Source organism: Cupressus sempervirens, chromosome 6, assembly GCF_028749045.1.
Source record: "Cupressus sempervirens isolate cs-2001-9-10 chromosome 6, ASM2874904v1, whole genome shotgun sequence".
In the NCBI taxonomy this organism is placed as follows: Eukaryota; Viridiplantae; Streptophyta; class Pinopsida; order Cupressales; family Cupressaceae; genus Cupressus; species Cupressus sempervirens.
Genome location: NC_143123.1, coordinates 590,191,811 through 590,203,117, shown reverse-complemented (window position 1 = coordinate 590,203,117; position 11,307 = coordinate 590,191,811). Strand labels below are relative to the sequence as shown.

At 31.2% G+C, this 11,307-nt stretch overlaps 1 protein-coding gene across 1 annotated transcript; it reads left to right on the top strand.

Moving 5' to 3' along the window:
• Nucleotides 1-9,809: 9,809 nt before the first annotated feature.
• On the top strand, nucleotides 9,810-10,937 carry LOC149553629 (transcription termination factor MTERF15, mitochondrial-like). Its single transcript, XM_089790352.1, has one exon. The coding sequence runs from the start codon at nucleotides 9,810-9,812 to the stop codon at nucleotides 10,935-10,937; it is 1,128 nt and encodes a 375-aa protein (XP_089646478.1).
• The last annotated feature ends 370 nt before the right edge of the window (nucleotides 10,938-11,307 follow it).

The following is an 11,307-nucleotide window of genomic DNA, read 5'->3' as shown; positions in this document are numbered from 1 at the left end:
GACATTAAAAATTAAATACACGAAAGTTGGAAAGAGATATAACTTGCCAAACATTGGCACAAAGTCGTATGCTATAGTCTATTAGGGGGAAGTAATAGGCTATTGGGGAAAAAATGAAAACATTAGGTGTTGATGTTGGAACCATTTTTGAGAGTTTAGTAATGGAATCAAATAGACTACTGCTAGAAACATACATGATTCACTACTTTCATTGTTATTGTATGAATTAAATATATAAAATTAATGATAAAGATAAATATACCTATCTCTTCATAATTGAATCTTCCTCACAATACTCCAATGTATATATTTAGTATCACACACTTATGGTGCAGACATAGAAAGTAAATTTGAACACCAACACAAAAGATTGATAGAGAAGCTTCAAAAGTTGAGAGTGAAACAAAATTCATCAGCATCTATGTTTTGTACAAAATACTTTTTGTAAAAATCAACACTCGTTACATTAACAAAAGCCTTAATCTAACCCAATTCTCTACCTCGATCATTATCTTACTCCTCGCCCTAATAATAAATAAAAATTAAACTTAAATTAAACCTTTTATTTTATGTTGTTAACATAATTTTATAAAATAATTGTTCCCACAAATATATAAACACACACACACACACACACACACACACACACACACACACACACACACAATTTTAAGAGTTTATTTATATAATTTTAAAATGAAATGAAAATATGTCTATCTACTTTAGAGAATATAAAGACAAATGATTTTTTTTTATTAGAATAATATTGAGACAAATAATTTAATAAGGAATCCAAAAAATAAAAAGTAAATGAATGTAAATGAAAAGTTATATAAGTAAATTTTAATAAAAAAATTAATTGATAACATTAATAAGCTTTATAATATATTTTGCTATATGGAAACAAGTAATTTTGAAAATATTTAATGTAAGACAATCCATTCAATGAATGAATGTGAATTTTTTATATATAATTAAAGTACACTATTTTATAAAAAAGGAAATTCAAAATAATAAATAATTGAATGAGGCCCATGATGAAAAACAAAATATTTGTTATAAAATACCTATAAACATAGGTAAGCATTGAACATATTTTCCATGAATAAAAACATTGAAAGGCTCCTTCAAAAGGTAGCCCTTGAAGTGATATTAAAAACCCTAATGAACATTAAAAATGCATTGAACTTTATATATGCTTTTAATATGAACTTTACTATTACATTAAATGTAATTTTCACTTGATACCAGTGTTGGTATTGATAAATTTTTTTTGAAAAATTAGAGTATGTTCCAATTTGAATTTTTTAGTTTTTTCAAATTGCAAGAATATAAACTGAATGCACACACCCTTTGATACCACATATCACTTGTTGGTCAGACTTGCCTTATTTGACATGTTTTTATAGAGTTTGATCATTTCAATACTTCTATGATATTTTTTAAGGTGTCTAAATTCAAACTAATATGTTAATTATGTATAATATTGTATAAAATAAGAATGTTAGAAACTAATAATTTTTATACTTATATCTTTTTATTGTTTTCGCCTTCAACTCTCCTCTAATCTTAATGATAGATGAAAGAACATGCTAAAATACACAGATCTTTTTCAAATATTACAGCTTACTAAGTTGTTAAGATTCATATGAAGAAAAATAAATAATTATATCTGTATTATTTTGAAATATTCTAAATCTTAATATTGAATTGGAAAACTAGATGATCCTTTTTTATAATAATTTCTTACTAATTTATACATTTTATGAAAATAGAAAATATCAATTCATATGATTTGATAAAGAATAAAAATAGTAAAACGAGCTTATAAACAATCAAATTTCAAGTTAGGAATAGCTAATCACTGCAGATAAAATTCCTAATAAAATGATATTTAATGTAAATCCAACCCACTAGACTTAGACAATATCTCAAAATTGGCAGACTTAAACACAAATGTAAAAAATTTAATCAACAATAATGTTACAACCTAAGATGGTTGTAAAACAATTTGACCAAATTTAGAATAACACGAATACCTATCACATTCACAGCAACTTTTGATGTCGTTTGAGCTTCTTGAAGTGCCCATCTCTCAGCTGTCAAAGTCCTCTCCTTCGGAGGCTTTTGCTTTGAATCATCTTCTCCTCCTAAAACCTAACATTTAGGATTTTCTTAGCCCTAATTCTACTCAATATTTAAACATTGCTACAACTCAATAAACAAGTTCTTAGGGTGAGCAACAATCCTTGCCATCTATTGGACTGTCAACGTTGTTTAGATTTTGATGATAATTTTTAAACTTAGCAAGATGGTCAAGTATTATATGAAAATTATTACACAAATCTGTCAAAATGAGAAGGATTGTATTAAAACTAGCACACTATAAAATGAATTTAAGGGTGGGCTATGAATATTTTTTACTGGAACTATGAAACGAGATTATAACATTTAGAATATTGGATAAGCTTGGAGAAACCTTCATTTTTTCTTTGTAATCTCCATTCCAATTAGTTGTTCACATACAAGACTCTATGATTGTCCAATATTATGAATATGATCTAAGCCTCTAGTTGAGAAATATCAAAATGACTAGTAAGAATGCATACAAGATACAAATTGTTAGTGCAAGTGAATTACAAACCCTAAGTTTTATACTTTTTTCCCTTCTTTAAAGGGTATGCACTCTATATCTGAATAGATTTACTTGTGACCTTGAATATGGATCCCGTGAAAGCAATAATTATGGGCATTAAATCAAGGTTAAAAATTGTATCTGCAGATGAGGGTTAAAAGAAAATACTAGATTCATACTGAGATGACACAAAATGATGAAAAAAAATGCTAAAATAGACTTATCAGAAAAGAAAAATTGGAATCCTTATGTTTGTGTGCGATGATAGTTGCACACTGACTGACTATGTTTGAAATAATTTCTTAAATTCTGTGTAAATGTATACTGCATTTAAAATTGCCTATCTTTTCAGTGGTCTCCATCTAACTACATTAAATTAATTCCTATCCTTTAGTTGTCCTTATTAAATACATGTTTGTTCACGTCTTGCATTAGATTTTTCGTCTATTTTATTTTCGCCCAAAATTCTGAAACCTCGAATTTTTTGAATGGACTAATCAGGAAATCAAAAAAATGGTTGAAAATTTAATATTTAAACAAAAGTACTAAAAACCTTAGGATTTAAGTTTTATTGGGATGCCCAAAATTAATGCAATGAGAATCCAAGAACATTAGTTCCCTACCTTATACTTAAGGTAGGGACTAACAATGTTAGTACTGTAAGTATGTACTAACTCCACCTCTTTTAGCCCTAATTTTAGCCATTATTTGATGGCAAAATCAAATAAATAATGTAAGGTCTATGAGCATATCCTAGCTCCAACCATTTTGGTCATTAATAAAAACATATACATCCTAACATATACATATAAATATAATAAACAATCAAATAAAAGAAAGGAATATACCATTATTAGACCACAATAATACATATATTTATGAAGCAAAATCAATGTCACTATTTAAAATCTCCCAAGCAAAATCCATACAATTCTCTAAAATACTTATAATTAATTTGGTCCCTTTGAGATCAATCCAAATCATGAATAACACAATGGTGAATAGAATAAACTTTTCCCTAAATCTATTAAAGCAAACTCCATTCTAAAGAAAAAATGGTGGACATCCTTGACTCAAACATATTCAAAGCCCAAATATGAAGGCTAAAAAACATGTAAGAAAATGGTGGAATAGAAATGGTGATCTATGAGATCAGAACCATGGAAAACAACAAGGAATCCTATAAAATACTCAATGAAATCTTATACACCTTAAAACCCAGCCATTTCAGGAGCTAAAATTAGATCCCTAAGATCCACAGTAGCATGCATCCACAACCTCAAAAGGAATAAACCTCTCCACTTACCCTAGTTCACCTAAAATAGCCATTTTTTATAGAAAATAAAACTAATAATAAAAGGAAAAAATTGTAAACAAGTAAATGAGTAAGATATAAAAAATGTACGAAACCTTACCCAAAAATTCCTTCTCAAACTCAATTATAAGCATACTTTAATGTTGATGAAAAGCGAAAAATGTTATTAGCTTGATTCTAGACATTATTAACATCAATCGAAACAAGAGACAAACAATCTGAGAAAGCAATATTGTCAAGGCACGCAGTAGCATGTTTTCAATTCTTATTCTACTCATTCCACCAAATTCAGAATCTCACCAAAGTTATGTCATGAAAATGGAGAATGTGAATTCTGCGCATAGCAGACACAAACCCCCAAAGCCACATGTATCATACAATTAGGCTAGGGTATTATTGCTGCAACAAAGAAAACAATCGTAAGCCTCAATAATTTAAAAAAATGAGAAATATTAGAGAGAAATAGACAAAATTGTCAAATAGAGCAACTAATTTAATTAATTAGAAGCATTTTAGGGGGAAAAAATCAAATCCATTCATTATGAAATGAAATGTAATCCATCGAAGAGAAAGCAATGAAAACTTGGAAATTGCAAACATAGTCTGAAGAAGAGGAGATAACAGACGAAAGGCTTTAAAGGGTGCAAACATAAAGTGGGGTAAATAAGAAAATGTGGAATGGTTATATTGATTCCGTTCCGAGTCACCATGGAAGAGCTTGAATTAAAGAAATGAGTGATGAAACTTGTCGCAGGTGTAGGAAGATACGGGGCACTTATTCAGTTGGCGATGGAGGAATGTAAATTCACCTTAACAAAATGCAAGTATCAACAAGGATAAATGTACTCACATATTATAAAGGAGTACACTTGGCATGCAACAAAAATAATTTCAAATTGGACATTCCTATTTTGAAAACACTCAACAACAAATGTATTAAAATATTCGAAAGGACTATACTTGTTAAGAATCGCATATTCGACATGTCTATTTTGATGTTATGAAATAAATGATTGAGATTAGTTGAATCATCTTGCATCTTATATTAATGAATATTGGTCGTTGATTTTAAAATGGTGTTTTGAGACTTCAAAAAAGAGACACCTTTGGCGTAATAAACATTTTATCCTAACAAATCTAAATTGTTATTTAAATTTAATAATAATTTTGCTTACCATTTCAAATCATACAAATATTATTTTATCTCTTTTTTATTAATCATATTTATTTTAATAAATTTAATAATTTTTAACACATAAAAAATATGAATTTATAAGCCAAATACCTATTCAATAGACTAAGAAAAACACCTCAAATTAAAATAGCAAGCTAAATATGCTACAAACTAAATAAAAATGGTATAGATGATGACATTAGTTCTCAAGTATTCGAATCTCTAATTTCTAGTGATTATGGAGAATTCAATGACAAGCAGGAACTTTGCATAATCTGGCTTTATAATATCAAACTTTTTATTAAGTTGTAATCCCAAATGCATGTAATGTTTTGTGCTATTGCTATCAGGATTTTAAACTGTGTGATTTTCAAGTCAAACTCATTGACCCATGTTTCATGAGTAGTGATTCAACATAAATCCATCTCTCATGAGAATAAATGGAACACTTAGCACTCATTGGATCTAGGTGATACTCACAAGCGTGAATCATCAAGACTTCCCAGGAGGTCACCCATCCCAGTACTACTCCAGCCTGAGCGCACTTAACTACAGAGTTTCCTCCATGGTTAAACCCACAGCTTCCAACCCCATTTGCAAAAAATTCACCAACTATTGTGCCTTATGAACCAGTCATTAGAAAGCCCCTTAAGCTCATCAATTGATAAGTAGGAGAGAATTTCCATAGCAAGTCAAATTGTGATATTGCTATCAGGATTTAACTATGTGATTTTTGAGTCAAACTCATTGACCTATGTTTCATGAGTAGTGATTCAACATAAATCCATCTCTCATGAGAGTAAATGGAACACTTGGCACTCATTAGATCTAGGTGATGAATCACTACTTCTGAAACACGGGTCAATGAGTTTGACTCAAAAGTCACACAGTTAAGTCCTAATAGCAATATCACAATTTGATCTGTTGTGGAAATTCTCTCCTACTTATCAATGTAATGTTTTATTTAATTTTTAGAGTTACAAGTCTAAAATTATTGTTAAATATTTAAATATAATACTTATGATTTATTTAAATGTAATAAATTTAATATTTATAAAATATTTAAACAAAGGTATTATTATGTATATATAAAACTTAATTTTGTCTTCTAACATTAAGAGTAATATCTACATACTATTTTCATATTTATATAGCATGTTCTATGTGGAACATCTTTAAAGTCTCTACCTAGGAGTAGCTTTTGAAGATGCAACTACTATTTTCATTCATAAAATATTTTCCATTGAATTTAAACACCTTGCATTCCAATAATTATATATACTTAGGACTAGAAATTAAATAAGGGTTAGTAAAATTAAAAGAAAATGCATCAAAGGACATTAATTAGCTGATAGGCTTTCCCTTTGGGATTGCTTTCAATCAGAAACTAACTCACGCCTAAAAACTACACTTGATAAATGGTTTCATGAGATAGGCATAAATGGTTTGACGAACAAATATCTTTTTCACTTAAAATGTGTTTCGGAAGGACATTTCTTATTTGTATTTATCATTTTTGCAAAATGTACAAACAATGCCATGTGAATGTGAACACTCAAGTCACGCAACAACATATTATAATGGCTCACCAACATATGAGTCATGAAATCTAAATATCAAGGCACTCGTGTCAGTTAAGTAATCTCACTATTGTTTACTCGCAGAAACATGATATTGTTTATAAATAATTCAAAGTATTAAAAAAACATAAAATATATCTATATTATTTATTTTATATATCTTATAAATTAATTATACAGATGTAATGATTTCTATTATAAAATATAATGTTTAATAATAGATATTTACTATAATAGTATTTTAATTTTTTTAATAACTTAAGTATACAAATATATAATAGGAGATATGATGCATCAAAGTTCATATCAATAGAATATAATAGATGCTGCAACTAGCTACTGAAACTAATAATTTAGGAAATAATAAAATCTTTCCACACAGATTGAATGATTTCAAAATAAAATAAAATTTGAGGTTGTATATTTGATTTTGCAAGCATATCTTTCTACAATCATAAAAGGCATATTTGATTTGATTTAGTGATCCTACAATCATGAAAGGCGAGAAAATCTTAGAGAAATCTTATCTACCCATTGTGAGTGCTATAAATCATCATGTCTTCCGCCTTTTCTCCTCATCAACCTCCATCTCCATTGCACATATTTGTTTCCACCTTCCTTTTTTTTATTTGTTGCTCTTCAAAAATTACAGTGATATTTTGTGTGTGTTTTTTTAGTTATAGAGATTTTGTGTGTTTTCTTCAGATAATGTAAAATAGTTTATTAGCAACTTCCATAAATGATACATTATGTGGATTTTGTGCTTCTTCATGTGCTCTAACAAAGAGAAAACTTTGCTCTTGGATCTTGTTGTGCCATTCTGAGCCAAATCAGTTAAGGGTTCTAAAGCTCCAAGGTCTTCGATTACAATAAGATTACAACCAGTTCTGATAGAATCCACTAATATTGGAATAGCATCAAAATTTCATTTCCAATGGCTATTTTCCCTTCTTGGTGACTTGCAAAAATAGCCAATATAGACAAGGCTTCATCAACCATCCTTGTAGTAGGATCTATGAGTAATTACATTAAAGGGCCCACAACTCCAGCCCTTACAGCCCTTTCTTTGTTACTTTGGTAGATTGATAAATTAAATAGTGTTGCAGCCACATCTTTCTTACCTCTCTGGCTCCCCTCACAAAGCAAGCTAACCAAAGAAAGTATTACTCTAGATGCACCAATTGTTATCTTGTTCTCAACAACAATTGACAAGCTAAAGAGAGTTGCGATTGCATTTTCTCTCGCTACCATTTTTCAAAACCTCAACAATTGGAGTAATTTCCCTAGCCGTCACTATTGCCCCTTTATTGTTTTCATAAATGGAATGGTTAAGTAGAGTTGTCACATCATGCTCTTGTGTTCTTCCATCAGGTGTAGAGAGAAGATTAACTAGCAAATGTATGGCCCCAGCCTCTGTTATAGAAATCCTATTATCAACATTCCTCTTTGCTAGAAGGCGTAATTACCCAGCTGCCACTCTTTGTTTATCAAGAGTCCCAACTATTAGCTTTTGGGGACTTGAATTCATGAGTGACTGTCCAAAATTGATCTTAATTGCTTCAAAGACAATACACACCAAACATGTAATTATGGTCATTCAAAATCTAGAGCAATTCCATGTCTTTGGGAAGTGGGGATGCTTCTTTCACATCTTAGTTGTCTTCAATTTAGACATAAAATCTTTGGACTCTTTGGCTACCTATTTCGGCTCATGACTCGTGCTTCTTTCAACCTAAAGTTCAAGATGGAAGCATGGAATCTCTTTAACAAATTTTAAAATGTCAATGGTTTGCATATGGCTACGGGTAAGAAATATGTGATTGATGCCCCTTCTAGCCTCTCAATATAGCATAGGTTGAAAGAATCCATGTATTATCTATTATTCTGACATTTTGGATACACGTCAAATCTTATGGGTTTCAACCAACACCTGATCTTATTTTTCCATTACATGTGCCCTTAACAAAAAATATGGGAAACAATATAATACAAATATTATTATAATGCTTGCTTACCATATGACTCTTATCAATGGCAACTATTTCAAAATTTGGTAATGTTTACTTCAAAATTAAAAAAAAAAAATCAAACTTGCATAGATTTCGTTCCTCTGCTAGATTTTTTAAGGTATTACATAATCATTGAAGTTGTCCAAATATTTTGCCCTTCAATAGATCTTATAAGGTACTACATAATCTATGTTCTTAGAAACTTTATCCTGTGGTCAACATATCTCATTCATCTGCAATATCCAAAAATAAATGGAAAATTTGTTGGCTCGATTGAGTTTAGGCAACATCTCAATGTGTCTAACTTGGTTTGAGATTGCATGATAAGCTAATAGATTTATTATCTTGAAATGTTGGTTGTACATTTGTTTTTATTAATATTTATATATTATTATGTTGATACGTTGGTTGTGCATTAGTTTTTATTAATATTTATATGTCATCTTTTTCATAAATTTTTTTAAAATGATCATTTCACCCTTGTTGTCATTATAGTTATGTTTATTGATTTGATAAGTAGGACCTCTTGGAAAGTTATGATGGTTTGTTTCAGTGGGTATCACCTAAATATATTTTAATACACTCCTTAACGTAAATGGCTATGTTGAAAAATATAATAGCAATTTTATATGCTTCCTTAAATTTTATAAATAAATATGATATTATACTAATATTAATGATGTACAATCTATATGATATTATACTAATATTAATGATGTATAATCTTTAATTATTCTTTCAAATAAAAATCCTATGGCCTATCCTTGCACCTCCTTTTGAGTGCAAGTGCTAGTTAATTTTCTTTTTTAATTCAAAATTGATCTCAACAAATCAACTCCCCGACCCTTACAAAACACCCAGACTCAAGCTCTGGTAGAACTCTTGTTCATTGTAAATCTTCCAGCTCTTGTTCATTGTTTATCTTCCGATCACCTTAAACATTGCACCACTTTTGATGCAAGTGCTAGTATTAAAAAAACGCTGAATTCAAAGTTAAAAATCCTACGATTCCGCCACAAGTTAATCTCAGCATTTGGACATACCAAAATAACACCGCTATCGGGGAAACCCTAACCTTCTTGTTGCCTATTCCATGATGAACTGTCTGTCAAGCTGCAAAATGCTTCTTGTTGCAGCAGCTCCCATGAACTCCATTTTATCCTGCAAACTGTTTCGTATTCATCCATTCCCTTTTCATTTTCGCAATGTTTTCTCGACTGAAGCTCATTCGCAGACCCTCTTTTCACAATTTGCCTCCACCAAACTGAACCTCTCTGAGGCCGCCATCTCTCGGATTCTCAAGTCGTATCCCAGATTGCAAAAGCTTCAAACCCTCGACAACGTAGAGAAGATCATTCATTTGTTGAAGCAGCACGGCTTCGCTGAAGTCCAAATTGCCCAACTTATGACAAGAAGTCCATTCTTTTTGTGCAATAGTTTCGAGAGAAACATTCTTCCCACGATGGAGTTTCTGAAGAATGTATTTCAGTCACAGGATGCGCTTGTTAAAGCCCTGGTAAGAGCACCGAGACTTCTTGCTTATAGCTTGGAGAAGACACTGAAGCCCTCGCATGCTTATTGGGAAGGATGGGGTTTTCCTGGGACAGAGCTTGTAAGATTCTTACTAATATACCCTATTATTCTTACACGAACATCCCTAACCCCTGCACAAGTGGGTCTCATCAACAAGATTGTCGCCGACAAAAAGAGCAACACGTACAAATATATTGTATCTATAGTGGCTGTGAGTCGCACAGAGACGTTAGAGGCCAAAATAGAGAATCTCAAGCTCTGCGGGCTCTCGGCTGAAGAAATCTGGCAGCTGTTGGGAGCTTTCCCTCCATTATTTGGTCTGTCCAAGGAAAATGTTAGGGAAAAGATGAACTTTATAGTTAATAACTTGGAGCTCCCTGCTAATTGGGTAGTGAAGCACCCTACCTTGCTTCAAATCAGTTTGGAAAAGATTATGAGGCCCAGGTTTCTGGCTTGGCAGAAAATCAAGTCCATCAATGACCGCAACCTCTCCTCTTTGAAGGTATGGTGGATGTCAGAGGCAACGTTTGTTAGCACGATTTTAGAAGGGCATCCTGAATCTAAAACACTCTGGAGAATTTATGAAAGCGCCCTCTCTCAAGCCTCCAACCGCACAAAGAGTTCAGCAAAAAACAATGTTTTGGATGACAAAGTGAGGATCAGAACCCAAAAAACTCTCTGTAATTCATGAAATCTCCCTCTCCAATGCCTCCAGTAGTAGAAGAGTTCATAAAAAAACAAACACTGGATGGCAAAATAAAGGTCAGAACTCAAAAATCACAACAAAATTCTTTATTTTTTGGCTGAATGAAGGCACGCCCTCCAAGTCTAGGTGTTGGCTGTTAGCACTTTACAACCATGGAGGTAACATGTTCAATAGCAGGAGCCCTACGTTGTGTATCTGGTTGTCAAGCAAGCTAGGCATTGTATTTATTGTAGATAGTATTTATGAAATCACAGCTAAGAATTGTATTTATTGTTATTTTTCACGGGAGCTAATTGTTAGATCTGTAGCCATTAAGTGTGATGTAATAGGTGAATATTAATAGATGCAAATTTTA